The sequence below is a fragment of the Hesperophylax consimilis genome, chromosome 5, assembly GCF_061612785.1.
Source record: "Hesperophylax consimilis isolate HC1 chromosome 5, BYU_Hcon_1.0, whole genome shotgun sequence".
NCBI lineage: Eukaryota > Metazoa > Arthropoda > Insecta > Trichoptera > Limnephilidae > Hesperophylax > Hesperophylax consimilis.
In genome coordinates, this window is record NC_142840.1 from 29,213,805 (window position 1) to 29,236,459 (window position 22,655).

General features: G+C 35.9%; 1 protein-coding gene across 1 annotated transcript in view; it reads right to left on the minus strand.

The window, feature by feature from the left end:
* LOC149423742 (epoxide hydrolase 1-like) overlaps positions 1-22,655 on the minus strand; it is a 39,787-nt gene that overhangs the window by 10,961 nt on the left and 6,171 nt on the right. The window contains exons 3-5 of the mRNA XM_089632096.1: positions 18,931-19,043; positions 13,485-13,653; positions 10,583-10,743 (exon numbers count right to left, since the gene is read on the minus strand). Coding sequence (XP_089488222.1) covers positions 10,583-10,743; positions 13,485-13,653; positions 18,931-19,043 — 443 coding nt within the window. The remainder of the gene's footprint in view (positions 1-10,582; positions 10,744-13,484; positions 13,654-18,930; positions 19,044-22,655) is intronic.

A 22,655-nucleotide genomic window follows, 5' to 3' on the forward strand; every position in this document is an offset into this window, starting at 1 on the left:
AATATAATGTAATAGCGTATTTAACCTCTTTTTAAAAACAGTTTTTATTTCTCAGATACATTCAGAAATATTCTATTTATTTGGATTTTATTAAGAAGCGGAAAATACAGATAAATTCTCAGACTTTCTGATAGCATCTTTATGAAATATAACGGTCAATATGGCAAAGGCCTGAATGGTTGAAAAGTCATTCTCCAGACCAGTTAAATGAGTCCTAATAAAATTGATTCAGCAACAACAGCGTGGCTCCCTAACCCAGAAAAGTACTCATAATCACTTTATTTAGCTCGCATCCGAGCCAATTTGCATCTCAGCGCGTCAATATCAGCAAGGATTACTCCTGTCATTATTAAGCATGCTGGTCGCTGGATGGTAATTGGTAATATATAAAGTGCAAGATTATTTATGAGTTGTCAGTGCAGTGGCAGACATTCAAGGTTAACGCGTCTGGTCTCTATGCAATCGGCTGCAGGTGTTTAGTGTGTGCTGACATCAGATAACCATTATAATATTTACATAGTCATTCATTTTTTGGAAAAAGGTAGGTATAATGATTTTACTAACTTTATATTATTTATGCTGTTTGAAGAGCTATCAAAAACATGAAACTAAATATTGATTATGATTCTGGTGGCCATGTAGCATGGTGGCTATGTCCTGGACATAGAATATGAAGAAGAGGTTGCGAGTTCGAATGCATGAGTACGCAAATAAATTTCATTTAATTCAAATTAAGTCAATGGATATCAAAATATTCGTCAAAAGTCCTTTGCTTGACAAGCTGAGAAAAACGACATAATCTGTTATTTGGAAATCTGTATATAAATGTTTATACCAATGTGTTAATATTAACCCTTTCACATCCGCATTATTGTTTCCACATATATACAACATGTAATGCTTTATAATACATCAGAAATTTATTTGAAAGTTTAGAATTAAATTTTTTTATTATTCGTTAATTTGGCTTAACATTGGACGTCGGAGGGTAATTTATAAATAGTAAGGTAAAATAAACATAACACAAAAGTAATACAAATAACTGTTTCATGTCAAAAATGCACATTTACAATGTAGTAATAATCTTTAGGTTTGAAACAAATAACATTTGAACCAAAATTCATTCAGAAATAAAGAAATAATCTAAGATAATAAATAATATTTAAAAATTCGCCATACTAGTCGAACATATGTCCATCACTACCAGTGTTAATTTGAATTAACATTGAAATTCATTTACGATTTTCTGGCAAATGACTGTGAACAGTGAATTAAACTGATGATATTATTATAGAACACATCTTTATGCGTTAAAATATCTATAATTTGAGTAGAAAATATTGATATCTCACCTTAAATAAAGTAATCAGTTGCGGCAGAAATTCGATGAAACTCACAATCAGCAGATGTCAAAATATTTATCGTTTTTATGGCGGGAATAAGGATTTCAACTTAGCGGCAAAATTGACGGCACAGAAAAGATTACATGTTATAAGATAACAAAAACATGACTTTTCTAAATCGCTACCGTTAGGTAGTAGGTAGTAGGTAGTAGGTAGTAGGTAGTAGGTAGTAGGTAGTAGGTAGTAGGTAGTAGGTAGTAGGTAGTAGGTAGTAGGTAGTAGGTAGTAGGTAGTAGGTAGTAGGTAGTAGGTAGTAGGTAGTAGGTAGTAGGTAGTAGGTAGTAGGTAGTAGGTAGTAGGTAGTAGGTAGTAGGTAGTAGGTAGTAGGTAGTAGGTAGTAGGTAGTAGGTAGTGGGTAGTGGGTAGTGGGTAGTGGGTAGTAGGTAGTAGGTAGTAGGTAGTAGGTAGTAGGTAGTAGGTAGCAGGTAGCAGGTAGTAGGTAGTAGGTAGTAGGTAGTAGGTAGTAGGTAGTAGGTAGTAGGTAGTAGGTAGTAGGTAGTAGGTAGTAGGTAGTAGGTAGTAGGTAGTAGGTAGTAGGTAGTAGGTAGTAGGTAGTAGGTAGTGGGTAGTAGGTAGTAGGTAGTGGGTAGTAGGTAGTAGGTAGTGGGTAGTAGGTAGTGGGTAGTAGGTAGTAGGTAGTAGGTAGTGGGTAGTGGGTAGTAGGTAGTAGGTAGTAGGTAGTGGGTATTAGGTAGTAGGTAGTAGGTAGTAGGTAGTAGGTAGTAGGTAGTAGGTAGTAGGTAGTGGGTAGTAGGTAGTAGGTAGTGGGTAGTAGGTAGTGGGTAGTAGGTAGTAGGTAGTAGGTAGTGGGTAGTGGGTAGTAGGTAGTAGGTGGTAGGTAGTAGGTAGTGGGTAGTAGGTAGTAGGTAGTGGGTAGTAGGTAGTAGGTAGTAGGTAGTGGGTAGTGGGTAGTAGGTAGTAGATAGTGGGTAGTGGGCAGTAGGTAGATGATCACTGTAATCAATAATATTTGGATAATTTGTATTTTTATGAAAAATAATCTCAAGCGCGATATGTAAGCAGGAAATTCGGCGCGCGGAGCGGACTGCTCCAATTGGGCCCGCACAGGGTCGGCCCTTCCAGCACCCCAAGTAGCTTGAGATCAAATATATTCTCCAAACATAGATTATACACCCACAATAGCAATAAATTACCACTGACTAAATGAAGTACAAGGAATGACAATATTATAGACATCAATAACTTAATTATTACGAAAGTTTCGTAAACGATTTCGCACTAATTATTAATGTCCTTGCATTGATAAAATGCTGAATTAAAAACTTGAGTCAGAATTCTCTAAGAATTTTGTATTTTTAACCCTAGAATGCTAAACATCGCCTGTGAGGCGAAGCAATTTTTTTTTGGAGTGATATCTCCTGATCGCTCACTCGTATCAAAGCATGCGCTCGCGCCAACTCAGTTGAGTGTTGTACGAGCTAGCGCACAGACGTTTTTTGGATTTGCTCGGCTGCGTTGTTGAGATACAGACACGTGTGGCGCCTGTGAGGCGAAGTTTAGCATTAAAGGTAATTTTTTTGTACATATATGTTTGTGGTTTTTTTTTTGATTTTTTGCTAAAAATTAAAGTTTGAGTATAATTTTTATAGTTTTATGAAATGGCAACGTCTGAAGCGCAGCTACTTAAATGGCTGGAGGAAATATCGGTAGATGGAAGTGAAGAGGACGACGATTTAGGAGCGGATTTTGATTCAGATGACAGTGTGGATGACCCCAATTACGTCACTGAGTTAGACGATGACTTGCAGAATATTCATGTATCAAATCAAATTCATGTCGATGTACAATCCACACCGACTCATGTTCAGGAAGCTTTAGCCACGGCGCAAAATAGGGAGCAGCCGGCTTGTGAGAATCGGATAATTACGCCATCGGCATCGATTATGAGGGGAAAGAACAAATATATTTGGTCCTCAGAACCTTCTTCGTCACAACAAAAATCGAACAGAACTCCTTCGAGAAACATAGTCCATATTGTGCCAGGCCCAAAAGAAGGCGCCAAGGGCATTGTTGATCCCATGAAATGTTTTGAACTGTTTTTTACTTCGGAGTTGATGGACGAAGTACTTTTGCGGACTAATGAATATATTATACAAACAGCTACCAAGTATAAAATTCAGAATACTACTACATCACAGGTCAGAATAGAAGAGCTTCGTGCGCTTCTTGGCATATTTATCTTGAGCGGAGCGTTGAAAAATAATCACTTGACAACAAATGAGCTGTTTGATCCTACGATTTGTGGATCCCAAAATTTAGCTGCAATGAGCTGTGAACGGTTTGAGTTCCTTGTAAAGTGTCTGCGTTTCGATGATCGTAACACTCGAGACGACAGAAAAAAAACTGATAAGTTTGCGCCTATCCGAAATATTTGGGAAATTTTTATCAAGCAATGTAGAGATCTGTATAAACCAAGCTCATACGTGACAATAGATGAACAACTTTTGGCATTCAGGGGACGATGTCCATTCCGTGTGTATATTCCTAATAAGCCGGCCAAATACGGAATAAAGATTGTTTTAGTGTGCGATGTTAGATCAAAATATATGTTTGATGCCTCACCGTATTTGGGAAAAAACCTCGGTACAGCTATAAACGAACCATTAGGCTCTTACTATTGTAAGCTGCTTACAAAGACTATACATGGCACAAATCGTAATTTAACTGCCGATAACTGGTTTACTTCTATACCGCTAGCTGAGCAATTGCTTCGACCACCATACAACCTTACTCTTATTGGAACAATTCGAAATAATAAGCAAGAAATTCCACCAGAGTTCAAACATAATTCATCACGCCCTGTTGGGACATCTCTTTTTGGATTCCACGAAAAGCTCACTCTTGTTAGCTACAAGCCAAAACCTCAAAAGACCGTTCTTTTGCTCTCTACGATGCACGACAAGCCTTCTGTTGACTCCGTTTCCGGTAAGCCGACAATAATTCATTCTTATAACGAAACAAAAGGTGCTGTGGATACTTTTGACCAGATGTGTGGTCACTCAAGCTGTAGCCGTAAAACTAGGCGTTGGCCACTTTGCATGTTCTATGGAATGTTGAATATGGCTCTACTCAATAGCTTTGTAATTTATGTATCCAATTGCGAAGCTTTGAAAATAAAGCCAATGTCAAGAAGAGAATTTCTCAAGATATTAAGCAAGAACCTATGCAGCGACTGGTGCGCCATCCGTTTGGAAGAAAGGCCACGTATGCAGAAAAGAGTCCGTTCTGCAATTCATGACGTGGTTGGTCATAATACTGACACTGATTCAGATGAACCATGCATAAAAAAGGGAAAAAGATCAATGTGTGACTTCTGCCCCCCGAAATTGAGGCGTATGAGTATTTATTTCTGCGCAAAATGCAAGTTAACATACTGCTTAGAACACCGGTCTCCAAACTGTTGCAAATGCGACAAAAAAAAGTAGGTGGAAAAAACCGAAACTTTATTTTGGTCTCAATGAATATTTTTAAGTTGTAAGCTGTGAAATATATTTTTATAGACTTAGTACATCTCAGGTCTATAAGACCCAGAAGTTTTTTTTTTATTTCCAATTGTGAATTTTTTTGATTTTTTTTTTTTTGTAAAAGATCTCTGTATACCACGAAACAAAATATATGATCTTAAAATAAGCTTTTAATATATTTAATGTATTTAAAAAATGAATTGTGTTATTTTTTTTTGTTACCCAATATGTAATAAAAGTGTTTTTGTTTTTGTTTTAATATGTTGTATTTTTTTTAAGTAAAATATGGTTTTTTTTTATAAAAGTCGCCTCACAGGCGAAGTTTAGCATTAATGGGCTAAAAAATATGTTTAGTATTCTAGGGTTAAATAAATTCTGAAAACTGTTTATTGAACGCTTCCACATATTTTCGCTAGATGGAACTATAAGTAAAATTTTCACCAATCGTGATAATTCAACTCCACCAAGCCACTTCTCTCATTGACATTGTTGAACGACTTTAAAAATAACGGAGTAGTTTTAATTGTTGAAAAAGCAATTAAATAATTTTCTGTCTGTAAATATGTAGGCATATATATAAATAGGTTGTCAAAAAGGTTATATAAATAGGTAAGTATCTACTTTATCGCATGTCTTAATTGTTGACACTATCAGTTCCAGTTTTGAAAACTATATTCTTTTTTCAAATAACTCACGCTCATCACAAACAACTGATAAGGTATGTTTGATGATAAATTTTCCTTGTACGTACGCGTGTGACGTTTTAAAAAATGGAACGGATTGTGTGAATTCAAGTAGGTATCTACCTACCAACATCAGAAAATTATTTTGTTTTTATTAATTAACAATTCTATATTTAAATTGTGTGTTTCTAAAATATAATTTTCAACTTAACCCTTAACGGAGACGACCTGAGTTGATGGACACTGTTGGTTAGTATAATTACATATTGTATTTACGGTATTGACATATAGTACAGTCAAGTTAAACATGAAAAGGGGGTTGTGCTTGCAAAAGGTCCAGTCATTCTGAATTTTTTGTATGTTGTTAGGACCTAAACCAGTATTAAAAAAAAAATTTTGCAACTTCGAAAGTACTGTGCGAGCGGCGGTGGACCTAAAAAACCAGGAAATTTTCGGATTTTTTTTCAGTTTTTGCTCAATATCTCAGTAAAAGAAGGGTCTGACCGGTATAGTCGGTTCACATACTTTTAAAGTAGACTAAATTTTCTATAATTTGAAACCAAAGCAAGCTATACAAAGCCATTGGTTTTCAAGATACAGTTCTTCAAAAATAGGCAATTTTTTCCAAAAAGTTAAATTTTTTCGAAATGGTCACTTATTTTGTAAAATAATTTCTTAAATACGCATCCCACGTCAAATATTATGGGAAATAAAGTTGTTGTAAATTTAATTAGCTTTCATTTGAAACCAGATTAATATCTATAAACGGTTCTCTCAAAAATGGCTGATAATCAAAAACAGTCATAAGTGGATTTTGGGTGAAATGCAAATAAACTGTTCTCACGTCTTTTTATGGTTTTATTTATCAAACAGTTAACACATTTTTGTGAAAAAAAGAAAAGATATTACATCTATCGGGAATTACGTCATCTTCGAACATTGTTTTATATACCTACATACTAAAATGCTTGTACAAACATCATGGTACCTACTATAAGGACAAATTACATGTACACAAAAAATAAAACTAATATGAATCATGTAGGTATTGTGTCTTGGTTGCCAAATCATGTCTTTCTTTTTATCTTAGCTGGGAGAGGCGTCAGTCTGTAGTCGGGTCATCTTCATCGTCCGAGCATTTCAGCTCCACATCCGGGACGTTAATGCAAAATTTGCCACCGCATGACTGACAGAGGACTGAGCAGTGGAGCCCAGCCTTTCTACACGAGCAGCTCCCAGAGCATCCTTTATTGCATTTACACGAATTTTTTCGCAAAAGGGCAGGAGGTGCGGGATCCATCGTTGTAGGGATGGGGGTGAGTCTTTGAGAAGACAGCTTCCACCCCCATTCAGTGGGATTCAAGTTGACTCTCCGCCACTTCTGCACTTGGAGGTAGCATCTTGCTGCATGGTGGCCTGCAGCATCTTCCGTCGGTGGCAAACGGGCGAGGTTTATGTTTGTTGAAGTGACAAACGTCTTATACCTCAGGAAATCCAAAGTATCCCTCGCGATGTCACCCCCATATAGAGCCACGAAGCACTTGATGCCTGCTTCACAGCAACCAGCAACTCAGTGACAGCAACCAGCTTCACCCTTCGTGCTCTTCTGAAGATAGACGTTTGTCTCTTCAGCGCCCAAACCATTGAGAAGAACGAGCAGGTCGACATCTTCTCCCACTATGACGACCCGATCGGCATCTGCTCTTCTTGATAACGCCATCATGACGATCTCTCGATCAGCATCTTCTTCGGCAACAGCCACTTCTACTCCCTCCTTCTGAAAGGCGTCACAGAGAAGCGTTATAAGGCGTCTCTTATTGTTTTCATTGAGCAATACATGCTCTTGAGCAATTTGAATTACTGTGGATTCATCGAACGTCAATTCGTAGCTGGAATGAGCTGCGTAGCGCTGGAGTCGTTCCGCTGTTTTGGTGTTTTTTTTTGGTAGCATCTTCGGGGTAGCCGTCAAAAACAATGGAGACGTTCTTCCCAAAGTGGTTTCGGACGTAGGTGGTATAACGTGCCAAAAGTGCTCGAACCGTGCTCTTCCGCTGCCACACGACCTTGTGCAAGAGGTAGCCACCATCCAAAATGACGTGAGTGCTGGCATCTATCGGCGTGTGGCTGGCAGTGAAGGCAGAGTACAGAGTAGAATTTGTGCCCTTGCGCAACCCTTGTTCCAACTCTCTGGGCCGTGTGGCAATTAATTTCAGGACCTGCCAGTAAACCACTACTGATAAAAATTAAACTGTCAGTTTTGGGAAATGGAGGGTGGAGAGCAAAACAGTTTTTTAGTTTTTCCACATCACTATTATCTCGGATGATTCGAGAAGGTCTCATGTCTACATGCTGCTCTCCAGTAGGACATGATAAGCTGCAAAAACTTTCCAGTTCTTCACAAATCTTCAACATAAACACCATTCCTGCTGTCCACCTTGCCAGAACACTTTCGGAGATTCCCCTTCCTTGGGTCAACCCACCGTAGATTTTCATGGATTGCATCAGCTTCTGCTCAATTGTTAGATCTGACCACAACCCAGACCAAAACTTGTCAGACCGGCGAATGGTGAAGGATCCTTTTGTGAACATGTCGTATTCACTTTTATCCATCCGATCTTGTAGAGCCATCATATCCTGAAGGTAGAGGTGCGCGCTCTTAGCATACAAAAAATGTCCAGTTGTGTGGAAAAAAGGGAGCATCTTGCGGACAGTATACAAATGAAGGTTCCAATCACCAGCACGCTCTGCCTGGATGAATAGTTTTATCAAAGTGGTCATACGAAAGTATTGGACCCACAACTGTGATGTTGGACCATTCGCTTCAATTTTCTCCAAGGCACTTTTAAATTTTGCCTTTAGTATTTGGTAGGTATCAATTTCTTCTGCTGATATAATGAGAGACCTTTAAGTGTCTCGCAGCAACTTTTTCAGTCTCGTCTCGCTCCTCAGGAGTTATTTCAACCTCATAAAAAACAATGCTGGCCAGTGTGAGGTTTGCCAAAATGTGGGCTCGAACAGCTCGTGAATATGCGTGCCCATTCAAAATTTTGTCAACACTGTGGCCTGCGTAGATGGTGGTTAGTAGCTCTTTCAGACCGCTCCCACCCATTATTGTACCAATGCATCCCATAAAGGACAGTAAGAGGTAAAATCCACCAAGCCCTGGAAGGGCCGGGTGCGGGTAAGGAGATCAAGGGGGGGAGGGACAGTAAAAATACTCGGCTAAAATATTAGTGGTGCTTTTAAATTTGGGTTAAGTAAGTTTCCCAATTATTGTATTGTTTAAATTTGACTGAAGGTCGTTATACTGGTCGATAATTATGCCATAAAATAAACCAATGATGACTCATGGGTATAGGTACTAATGGGTACTTGAAATTTGAAATAGTCGTAATTAAATTATAACCCTAGGATAAACCCACGATGATTAATGGATTTACTTCACAGCACAATAAAACCATAAAAAGACGCGAAAAAAGTTTATTTGAATTTCACCCAAAACCCACTTATGACTGTTTTTGGTTATCTACCATTTTTGAGAGAACCGTTTAGTCTACAGATATCAATCTAGTCTCAAATAAAATCTTATTAAATTTACAACAACTTTATTCTATTCAATATTTGACGTGGGATGCGTATTTTAGAAATTATTTTACAAAATAAGTGACCATTTCGAAAAAATTTAACTTTTTGGAAAAAATTGCCTATTTTTGAAGAACTGTATCTTGAAAACCAATGGCTTTGTATAGCTTGCTTTGGTCTCAAATTATAGAAAAATTAGTCTACTTTAAAAGTATGAATGCAGACTACACTGGTCAGACCTTTCCTTTACTGAGATATTGAACAAAAACTGAAAAAAAAATCCGAAAATTTCCTGGTTTTTTAAGTCCACCGCCGCTCGCACAGCACTTTCGAAGTTGCAATTTTTTTTTTTTAATACTGGTTTAGGTCCTAACAACATATAAAAAATTAAGAATGACTGGACCTTTTGCAAGCACGGATGTACATCTTGACTGGACTAATAACACAATAAGCATAAAAATACGCTGTCGTATTTGGTGAAATTATGTTCCTGCTCACAGTTTTAATTTTTTTCTCTTGATTTATTTCAATGGGGTATTTTAACAAACCAAGAAACTTACAGTAAATAATGTGGGAAATATTTAAAGCTTATTTTTCTGTACATTATTTTCTTTATCATTTTTTTTTTTTTTTTTTTAAAGAAAGACAAATATTCCCGGGTCACGAATAATCCAACAATGTTTGAAAATCTCCTACTACCACCACAGAAAGCCGAAAATGTTGCTTGTGTTGTGATGGAGGACTTAGCCAGCCGAGGAATCGAACACGCGACGCTCGGGTGAGACCCAAGCGCTATGCCCACTCAACCACTGACCGGTCATTGTACAAAAAAGTGAAATTTTTTAGATTCATTCATCATAATTATGATTTATTTAAAAAATATCTAAAACCATACATTAAGAAACGGTTTGAAGTGAATACAACGTCATTATCATGTAGAAAATACTTCTGGCTAGTAAGACGTCTGTCACCGACGTTGGCCGGCATGACGCCAATAACGTCATATTCACGAACAAAAATGATCATGTCGTTTTAGCGGAAAATTAAAAATGGTGCGTTTCAAAACATTATAGAATAATTTTTAGTCAACATAAAAAATTGTATTGAAATTAAAAAAAAACAATGAATATAACATATTCTTCCACAACAGTAAACCAGAGACATAAGTAGTCTACGTGTCTTGGGGTAAAGAACTAACTTCCGGAGGGGATTCTACATGAAGTAAAAAAGTAATAAGTAACTATTTTTGAATTTCCAACGTTTAAAAGCAGTTTTCAGGTTCAAAAGTTGAATTATTTGAATAGAAAAATAAAAATTCTTCTATGGAAAAAAAAACAATGGAATTTATAAAAAAATCGTTTATCTTTTTTACTTCTATCATCATGTTGAATCGCCCCGGTCACCCTGTATATGTATATGTAATACTTACCTTTTTTTCCGAATGTGTATTTGTAGGCTTCAACGTCTTCATCACTGACACTCCTCGGCCATGGCTTCTTCATGTTGACCATTGCCTTCTTAAAAATGCCCAAGTCATCTATCTTGACACTGATCTCAGGAAGAAAGGAGTTTTGGAAGAAGAAAACGTACCTGCGAAACGCGAATTAAAACAAAATTAGACTTTTATCTGTAGGTAGGTTTTTTTATGTGAATGACGCCCAAGAGTCCCAACGGCTCTCAAACGTCTGAAGCCAGAGAGACTATGGCAACCCCAATTGGGGCATGGAGATAGGGAAGAGGTAGGTAGGGAAGAACCTGGTTATTCAGATATAGTCACCAAACACGGAGAAAACCATTTTAGGCACCATTTAAATTCTGAAAGATGGTCTTTCACCTGGGCAATCTTTCTTCACAGGCACGCAAATCAGAAGGTTATCCAGAACGATAATTGAATTCATCTCCGTGTCAGATCAACGGGCGCACTCTAAAACGGAAAATCTGTTAGAAAAGATGAAATTTCATAACGATGAACTCTGGCGTCATGAAATTTGCGCAGCTTCCAAGCGACATCTTAGCCCTGTTCTAAGATTTTCATAATTATATGAAGGTGCATTGATCTTCGCCCCACTTAAGCAATCTATGTACCTTACTAGTCTTGTTGAAAAATGTGGAATAAAAAATATGGCGACTGTCAAATTGTTTCCTAGTTTTATTAATATTAAATATAGCAGATGTCTTCTGTTTGCAGATGACCTCAAATATCCGATGGAAATAATATCTTACTAATACTGCTTATAAATACAATCTGACCTTGCTGCCGTAGAATGATCAGAAAAATATAAGTTACAGTTATAACTGTACCCGCTCCCAGAAGCCCATAGTCTTTGAGTCAATGGAGTTAAAGATTTCGGTGTCGTCTTGATCCCAAACTGACGTTCTATGACCACATGTTACGACTCACTCCAGCATGGTGCAAACTCCCGTTGATGACACTACAATGACTGTATTCAATGATAGCCATGTACGATGGCGTTATAAAAAGTAAGCTAGAGTATGTTTGTGATGTGTGTCAGAACCAAACTAAATGTGCTGGAACAAATCCAGAAAAAAATCCCCAGGTAAGTCTATATGCGGACGCATGGAACTTATCCGAGGTTCATGCACCATACAGACTTACGTGAGGCAACAAATAGGTTAAGCTTAGAAAAGAGACGCTATGCTGATCTTGCAATAAGTACTTAGTTTAAATATAATTCATAATTCTATTGATAGCCCATTTCTCTTGGAATGCTATGGCAGATGAGATGTTCTAGCACAACATAGCATGACACGAAAAATGGTGCTGTGAAATGAAATTTTTGAAACAGTGGATGTATTTAATTTCTCATTAAATTTCCTTAAGACTTTTTGTGTATACTTATTTTCCCAGATGTTAAAAGTGTCAGAATGATTGTACTGTAAATGGATTAATAATCTGTCGTACAATACTAAAACAAACATTAAAATTGCTTTATATTATAGCTCATAATCACGCATCACTATAACCATGTTGATTTCTTATTATTGTAATTTATATGATGTTATCTGTCGGAGAGATATTAATAAAACTATATGTTTTCATAGTAAATATTATGAAAACATTTACAATATATTAAAATTTTATGACACCTGAATTCACCCTTCTAAAGTTATTGCTGCTTCATACAGAGTTCTGTTTTATAATATTATGTGATATTTTCGTCACATTTAAATACTATTTATTACGAACAAAGCAATGAAAATGCTCGGTTTCATAATAAGAATTGCCACAGTGACTTTTGTAATACATCTAGTTCAAAATGTTTCTACACACATTATTTGGGAGCCAAATTGAGTATAACTCACCTATTTGGTCAGTATAAGATTCACTCAGATTATATTTATTAAAATACAGCACAAATTACTAAGACATAAATTGTAAACATAATACTCCTTGTGAAATATAAGACAAGTAGTAAGTAGCTGACTCAATATTTAAACACAGAATTTTAAATAATAACATCTACTGTACCGAATTTCTGTCCTTTATTAATTTTAACATACCTATGAGACGTACACGACATACAGTGCTATTCCACAAGCTTAATTGTAAAAAAAATGCAGCATCTAATTTGCCAATTAACCGAGCTCTTCACACCCTAAATAATATTTGTCTAAACTCAACATTTTTTCGGATTTACTGCCCAAATTCAAATTTAGCACCATGTCAATAATTTAAACTGTTCAATGCGCATACATATAGACACACACACACACACACAAAAACACTCATATATACATTACACACACACACACCTATATACTACACACGTCACATGGTAATTAAGGAATAAACATACCACTTAGCAGACATTACAAGGCAACATATCATAGGTACCCAACATGAAGTATCTTATTCCTATATATTGTTTCATCTCTATAAATCATGTACTGTTTGTTGTTATAATATAAAAAATAGATAAAAATAAACTATAACAGCCGTACTAAAAATGTCACATGTCGTCACTTGGTACAACCTAATACATCACGTGATAGTGTAGCACTCCATCTCTTTCCAGTAGTAGAGGTACAGAAGACAGCTGATATCACGTAATTCGTTGCGACGTGTAGCACTGTAATCAGTGGTGACAACGACGTGTGAGACAGAAAAAATGATGTTTTAATTTTTTTAATTCATCGTACAGATAAATGACGTACATGATTACTTGGTTAAAGTATTTCGGGTATTTGCCAATAGATCATGCATACATTACAAAATAGGATGCTCGACTAAAGAAGTGATTGTCTAAAAGTTTCAGCTTCATTAAATTAGTGTTTATACGTGTAATAAATGTCATAATACAAAATCTTACCACGCATGACTAAACTGCCACCACTCCGAAAAGACCAACTTAGCCCAGATATCTCCACTGGGGGCGCTCATGGTAACGAACTGGTCCAGCATAGATCCGTAGAGATCTACGAATCTGTAGGTAATCACCGCTCCCCAGTCGTGGCCGATCAGGGTGAACTTTTCTCTGCCTGATGAAGAAAACCAAATATTGATGCTGGTACAGTTTTATTAAAAATAGAAAACATTGAACAATTACGTACCTAGGTTCTTAGATAGGACTACCTACGTAAAATAATATGAATTAATAAAGTAAGAAGTAATATTTTGAAATCCACCAATAAATTATAATTGACCTTGTGATGGACCAAAGGTGTTTCCGAAGGAAAATAGTATAAACCGTCAGCGTAGAGACATCTATTGGAACAGGCGCGTGTGAATTAAAGGAAACTGCATACATGGATAGAAATTTTCTATCAGGGATTATCAGAAAAATTGAATTGCTCAATCGGATTACAGGGAGAAAGAAGGAGGTACAACTTTTGACAGGACAAAGGATATCTTAAGAGAGGGGTGTGTTTTAAGCTTTGATTTATATGACATCGACCTTGAAAATATTCCCACCAAATTGTTAGGTTAACGCAGTAGCAAAAGCCACTCAGATTCAAGGTTGATTTACTTGACATTTTTGAGGGATTCACAACCCTTTTAAACGTGTAGCGCCACATGGGACGACGCGAGATAGGGTTGCAACAGATCTTTTACTCGAGAAAAAGGTTTCCGATTTCTTTAAAATTCAAGTGGAAAGATTTAACAGAATTTTAGTCTTAAGTACCCACTAGACTTTACATGGTGGGTATAGGAGGAAGGAAATCCATTAAAATTAATAGCCGGAGATAAAATGAATTTAAAGCTTTTTTTGTTAACATTTTAAAGTGATGTTTGGCACATTATAACTTATTTATGTCTTTTCCGTGAATGAAAGAGACAAAACAAAGGTACAGCCCCGAATAAATTAAAAAACACGCCCAAAAGAAGGAGCATACTAGAATATTTGGCAATAAAATTACGTACAATCGGGAAAAAAATCTAAAGTTGGAGACAAAAAAAATCACGGAAGAGCGATGACAATATAGATTTTAAAATGAAAAGTCCGGAATTCACACTTCAAAAAACAGCGTTCACTAAAGAATTGTATTGAAAGCGCCCTATGGGAATCGGAACTCGCTTTTCCAGTCCGCGCCTGATCATTTGATCACATGAAACAGGTTTCAGGGTGTAAACCTTTTTGAAATAACCAGAATGGCCTAATTAGCATGATGCGACTATGACCTAAATAGAAAAGAACATACAAGTCGATAAAGGTTAGAATATAATATTTTTAACGTGATTAATGGGAAAATACAGTTATAAATAGTTCGGATTTAGAAAAAATGGGAACAGTTTTGACAATTTTTGGGAATTTGTTGCAGAGTAAGTGCGTCGCAAGATTTTAAACAAAAGTGCTCAAATTAATTTAAACAGTTTTACACAGTTTTGGAAAGCTTCGGCAGATTTAAGCAGCGAATTCGCAGAGTAAATACGTCGCGGTATCTTAAATAATTAACTTCAGACTTGAGAGGGTTGCAACTCAGTGCTAGATACCTCAAGATATAAATCTCAAATCAAAGTAGTAAAGTGTTCTGTTTAAATTTAAAGAGTTTTAACAGTTTCGCGGAGTTTTGATCAGAACGTGTAATTACGACGCGTGTTTTCGAGCATGAATTGTTGTTTAGTAAAAGACAGTCCCGCAGATTTTTTTGATTTTGATAATGTCACGGGTTTAGAATAAAATTATAATTCAAAATAATAAACCCTAAAAATTTCTTCTCGAATAAAATAAAACGCAATTGTTATGATTTTAATAAAGTCACGGATTATAAATAAATTTATAATAAAAATTATATACATAAAAGTCTTTCTCGAACAAAATAAAACGCAAATGTTAAGATCTCCTTTTTTGATTTTGATAAAGTCACGGGTTAAGAATAAAATTATAATTAAAAATAACAAACCCTAAACATTCCTTCTCGAATAAAATAAAACGCAATTGTTATGATTTTTATAAAGTCACGGATTATAAATAAATTTATAATTAAAATACTATACATAAAAGTCTTCCTCTTTCTTTTAAGATTTCGATAAAGTCTCGGATTATAAATAATTTTGTAATTGAAAATTTATATACCTAAATGTCCTTTTGAACTGTAAAGGAACGCGAGTGTTAGGCTCGATCAAAGCCGCGTATTATAAATAAATTTATGATAAGCAAAATAATATCCCTGAAGTCTTCATAAAACATAATAAAAGACCTTGCTGTTAGATTTCAATAATTGCTAGGTTAGGGAGGGGTGTTGATTTTACAATTATGGGGTTAACTCTATAGGAAATTCAAATATAGATTAGTAGAAAGTGGAAAGTTCGAAGTACATTCATTACGGTGGGTAGTGTGGATAACACAGCCAAATTAGGAAAATAAGATTGTAGATATCTCGGATTAAGATATAAAATTTTAGGTTACCATCTCAGGATAAATCTAGTAGTAATTACGGAACGCTCCACCCAAGAGCAATGGTCGTGTGTTTCCCGACAGGATTTTTGCTATTAGCGGGTAGGAGCTTGGTAAGTGTTTTCATTTCCAATTGAGGTGTTCCAGTTGAACTTAGAACGAGCGATGCTGACATCTGTCGACTAGCAATTACCACTAATCCATTTTAATATGTCTATAAAACCAACATGTCAATTTTTCAGGATTACTCAACAAGTCCAATATTACCTCGGTAGTATCATTCGCAAACCTTTACCTCGTCCCCGAATTTGAACCTCGATTAAACTTCATAGTTGGTTGATGACAGATAGTGACGCTGTAAATCCGTATCCCACAAATACGGGCCAATCAGAAGGAATTTTTTTCTGACGCTACCATGTGATAGGGGTTGCCAACGTGGACAGAGCGGACTAACGGGATGTTGAAAACTATTCCCTCTGACGGAACCATGTTGCGTGAGGGGCGTGAGAGGGGAATGAAAAATTGTGATGCCGCCTTGTAATGAACGGGGACATGGTTAACTGTCGGGGCGTCTAGAATGGAGATACCTCAGGGTGTCTGTAAAATCCACGTGGAGGGGGCGACGACGTGATATCACGTGAGAATAATTCCGCAGCGCTTTTACATTATCCAATGGTGTCGACCGGGAAGATGATGTAAGCCAACTGGAATGCTCCCTTGGCGGAATTACAACAGCTTCTTTGAGGTGGAGTGTAGGTCTGACAGTGCGTTGGAGATGAGCTTCATTAGACGAAACCTACATGACACACTTTCCGCGTTAGCATCATGATATGGGATGCAATAACCTTCCCCATCTAGAGCCAGTACAGTAGATCTTCCGGAGGTATGGGCGTTGGAGCGATTTCGGAAATGGCGTGATGACTTAATTTGTTTTCTCTCGGACGTGAACGGATCCGCGTAGGTCACGGTACCTTTATGAAATGGGTTGCCAGCTATGGGGAACAGTCCAGCCGCGTCGGAGTCAATGTTTGATTTCTGATCTCCATTCACCGCTATCGTATTGGTCAGTGGAGGAGCCAGCGTAGTTTGAAAAATATTTCATTCATATAGTTTACCCCTTCTCCTTCCTCCTCTTCCCCCCCTCTCATTCCTTTCCTTTAATAAGATTAAGTGTCGAGTAATAAAACTAACATATATTAGAAAAGATGGAGGCGGCCCGGAGCTGAGATGGCAGGGAATTCCCAGAAAACCGACACTCTTTGCATGTCGGTACTATACTTTACTAATTTGTGCAATAACGAAACTATTTCATGTTCTCGGATTTATTTAAGGTTGGAAAGATTAAAAAAATACTAGTGATGACTACTGTATTAGAGTTAGGCGTACTGTAGGGGACGAGAGTAGGTTAAGCGCACGGTTTTATAAGAAAAGTTTTAAAATTTCAATAGTGAAGAGATCACTCACTCTAATTTAAACGAAACTGGATTACCACAAACATATGCATTAGTAGCTCGTTCATAAAGGGGATGTCTCTTTCATATGACTTTCAAAACCAAAACAGATAACACAACGATGAAAAAGAGCATTATAGCGAAAACAACTCTTAAGATCTTGTTACTGTATACTTCATACAGGGATCGAGAGGCTTAGCTATGGTTTCCTTTTAAGGTATACCTCCTAAGGGGTGCCACCACTAGCATAGGAAAATCGAAGGACAAAGACCAGGGTGCTACATTTTACAAATCAGACAGAAGAAATTATCATTATTTTAACGTAGGTAGAAAGTTAGGATCATCACAACCTTCATCGAACAAACGAAATAAGATTCTAACTGTGATTTGTCCTTAAAAAATAATGATAAAATGGGTGTTATTTAAATTGTTAGTAGTGGTATGACACATACAAAAAAAGGCAATAATAAAAATAAATACAAACTCATCTACTATATTCTTTAAGGATATTACATTAAAAAAAGATAAGATCAAGTTTAGTGCTGGAGAAATATAGATGCAATAAACATGTAAAAATAAAATAAACAATCATAGATTGATTTTGGTTGTGATGGCCTAACCGCAGGTTATCAATTTGAAGAAATGCTGCATAAGGGTTTCACGCTTTCTTCCTCAACTGACTTGTGCCATAGTGAGCATGGAAGTAAGAACCTACCTCGGTTCTTACTTCCATGGGCAGTAAGCGAGAGGGGTACGGGATTTCGCGCACCGTGAGACGACGCACGGTTATCAGTAGGGCGCTGTGATGCCATATTCCAAGAATAAAATACGTTTTACCATGTTTTGAAGGATAAAAAAACATGTTTTTCGTCAGCTTTTATTGAGAATTTTAATAAGAAAACAACAGTGCGTATAGCAGTGATTTTTTAAAAACCTTAATAAATTAATATTCACCCTAGACTTGCAGAAAAGTCAATAGATGTCGCACATCAAAATAAAAATATGATATGTTCATCTAAATACACTGTTTAGATTGCATTTAGTTTGGATTGAATTTTGCGATCATACATAAATATAGTTGTAAATAAAAATGTGCGATGAGAAAAACGAAGACAATGTTGGTAGTTCTTATTCGAAGTATGATACAGTTAAATATGACCGAAGGAGATAAAGTTCCATTAGCTCAGTTGGTAGAGCGGTGCCCCGGCAAGGCAAGGGTCCTGGGTTCGAGTCCTAGATGCGACCGTATCTTTTTCTGATTTTTCAGATTTTCGTTTAGGAATCGCTAATATTGTCTTCAATAGGTATTTAAATATTATAGTTTGATGTTTTACTCATTAAGTTATTAAATATATATATATACATCTATATCTTTTAAATGAAATTGGTTGGTAACCTAGATAGTGTCTGAGATAAAAATATCAGAATTTTATATTATATTATAAAAAATATAACATATAGGTATTTACCAAGAGAAATGACTAGCTCCTTGATGTCATTGACAACATTGTTCATCTTGTAATCCATCTTTTCTCTGGGTTTTTCTGAATCTCCATAGCCTCGTTTGTCAATTGCGACACACCTAAAACAACAAATTAATTATTTTTATTTTCTAGAACATATGTTATCATCATCAGTAAATTTACATTCCTCAATAAATCACATCGTTCCCCAGTTTCATATACTGAAAATACCAACGTAACAATGAAACTAAAATTTACAGTTTAAGTTATTTAATCGGTAGTGAAGTTATATTCTTCTGCAAGCATAATAAAAATATGATATCATTTTAAAACAAACATATTTTTAGAGAAAGAAGATAATACTAATAAAACTTTATAAAACATTAAATACATTTACAATACATAGATCATAAAAATGTAACCGATGCATCTGGGGATGGAACCTAGGATAAACCGTTAAAAGCAAAAGACCATCAAATCAATTGGAGAAAAAACTGAAGGTTTAAGATGAGAAAAACAGTTTTCAACAAAAAAGTTTGTAATGCGTTGCCATAACGATGAATGATGTAATTTTCCTATTTAAAAATACCTTTTTTTTGGTTGACTGAGATTTGAACCTTTCTCCCCGGGGACTGGTGGCGACCGCGCTAACCCATTTGGGTAGGACCGCCATTTATTTCGTATATTGACTGCTGTAATGTCAACCATTTCAGAGAAATTTTGCTACCAAAATGCATTGTCATCGACAACGAGTCTTTCTGCCGAGTTTAAGCTCGATCACGTGTTGGAAAGTGGGTTAACTGCCACTTCCAAGGTTCCAATTCATTCATACATTAATTCAAGATAACAAGATGGAAATTCAAAATCATGTATTTAAAAATAACGAAGAATCGCACGCTATTGGTATGTGAATACAGGATACACTGAAAATCATTACTATATATATATTTACATAAGTTTTTATCAGATGGAATCGTTATGTAAGTACTTATATTTCAATGACCTAATGCCCTCTAAAATGTCCGACCCAAAAAATATTCTCGTGTGTGTGTTACTAAGCGTAATAATAATTTAATTAAGTTCCTGTACAATTATTTGCTTCTTCATGTCGGTAGTAGAGATGAGGTTTGCGTATTGCCGAAGGCCTCCGAAGAGTGCTTCCTTTTAAAAGAACTCAAGAACTAGGAGTGGGTTCCGAGTTCTTTGGTACGAACTGGGTACCGGGTTCTGTAGCGAGTGGCGGGATGTACGGTTCCGGCCCCGAACTCGGTCCCGGACCTGGACTAGAACCCGCACCAAGGTTCGGGTCCTGTTGTGGGTCCGGACCCGCACCAAGACTCGGACCTGTGAACCCAATTTTTTTTTTAAATAAATTTAATTTAAAAACGTATATTAAACATAGCCACATGTATTACACTCCCAAGAGTTAAGAAACTCATTTACATTAATTAGATTTAACTTAATACTGAAAAACAGTTTTTTTACAATCGCTCGGTAGAAAAAGTCGGGGACGCCCGAGGAAGATGTGGCACGATGAAGTGAAACAGATACTCGAGTCGGGCCATGTTAAAAGTCAGAATAATAGAAGAGTATGTATGAATGTGAATGAGGCAAGAAGTGTGTGCCGAGACCGAGTTGCTTGGCTGTCCGTCCTCTCTGCCTACCCCTGCGGGGAAACGGCGTGATAAAATATGCAATCACTCAAATAATATGTTGCTGGTATTGAAATTTGTCCGTGTCATTTGATATTAATTAAACTAATTAACTCATCGGTACCTAAAAAGAAACAAATATCTCCAATATTATTGAACAATAAAAAAACTTTCCCTCGCCGTAAATTCCATAAACAGAATCAACCGCTATAATATAAACAAAGGGGGGGGGGGGGTCGGAAGCGACACTGCCGAGTGCTGGGCACATACGAAGAGGCTTTCGGGTCCGAGTCCGGGTCCGAGTTCTCTGGGAGTGGGTGATTTGGAAAAGGAATAGGAGGGAGGTTCGCTTCCCGCAAATTACTCAGGTTCAAGAAGTCATTCCGGCTAAACCTATACACTGCTAGTCGGCAGTGGCACATATTAAATTAAATTAATCAGCGTTTTCTTATAAAATATCCAAACCCTGGGATAATCATAATACATACCTACCTACCTACGACTGATTTAACTTTTATCAATTTTTGTTTAGGTAGTAATAATAATCATAACGCAATAAATAAATAAACTGCCAGTAAGCCATAGGATATTCAGGTAAATAAATAGGATATAAAAAGAAAATTTATATGAGGACTCCGGTAACCAAGGTACACAACAATATTTGACATTCATTTGAAAAATTTACATTTTATAGGTATATTTTTATTTTGATAACGTTGTTTTGGAATATAATATATTATAGGTTTGTAATGTTGAAAAGTAGTTTAATTGAAAATTATAGATTTGTAATGTTGAAAGATAGTTTAATTGGAAATTATAGATTTGTAATGTTGAAAGGTAGTTTAATTAGAATGTTTAATCTGGGCATATTGAAAATAATTTGTTGATATATCATTGAATCAGATATGCGCGTGTTTTGGACTAAAATTTGGCGCAAATATATAAAACATAACGAGTCAAGTCCCTGGAGAGAAAATGAAGAACTCAATTGTTCAAACATTGAACAAATGAGTTTTTCTAATACATATATCGGTTGAATTGTTAGCGAAAATTATTAAAAATACTCAATGGGAAAGCCACGGGTTGCGATACATAATTTTTGGTACAAACGTCTTACTACTTTACATCCTTTTTTGGCAAAAAATCTTTCAAAATTTGTCAGATAACTAAGGGCATTATTTATATGTTGCATAAAAGCGAAAATATTAATAATCCCTCTCAGTATGGACTCATTACATGTTTACCGACAATAAAAAAATAATTAAACCTCTTGCTTGACAGATTTAATATATACTCATTTTGATGAAAAGATACTTTATCTGAACAACAAAAAGGTTGTCGCAGAAAACATATGAGATATAAAGAACAATTAGTTATTGATTCTGTTATTTTAAAACAGATTCAAATTCAAAAAACCTAATTTACATACTTGCTATATAGACTACCAAAAGACTTTCGACAGTGTCCTGCACTCGTGGCTGATCAAAGTATTAAATATATATAAAATTAACCCCATTGTTATTAGCTTTTCGGAAAATATTATGTCCTTTTGGAATACCAATTTACTTATCAAATTAAAAGGTGAGAAAATAGTAATAACGGGCATTTTAATTAAAAGAGGGACCGTTCAAGGGGACTCATTGAGGCCTGTTTGGTTTTGCTAAGCATTTCTCTATCTAAAATGTTAATTAAAAGCAAGTTTGGAATAAAAATTAAGGTAAGGTAATACAAGGGAGAGTAGTAAAATTTCGCATTTATTATTTATGAATGATATAAAATTATTTTCGAATTCTGAACAAAATTTAGAGAAAATGATCAAGGTAGTTAAAAACTTTTCAGATCATATCAAAATGATTTTTGGTTTAGATAAATGTAGAACGATCCATATAGAGAAAGGCAAAATTGAAGATGGGGACGAGAGTATATTTAAAAATTTACAAATTACTAGTATGAAAAGGGATGAGGTTTATAAATATTTTGGAAACCCACAATCAAATAGATTAAAACATACTAGAGTATTAAAAAATGATATTAGGATTAAATTTCAAACTAGGATCAGAAATTTTTTTAAATGCAATC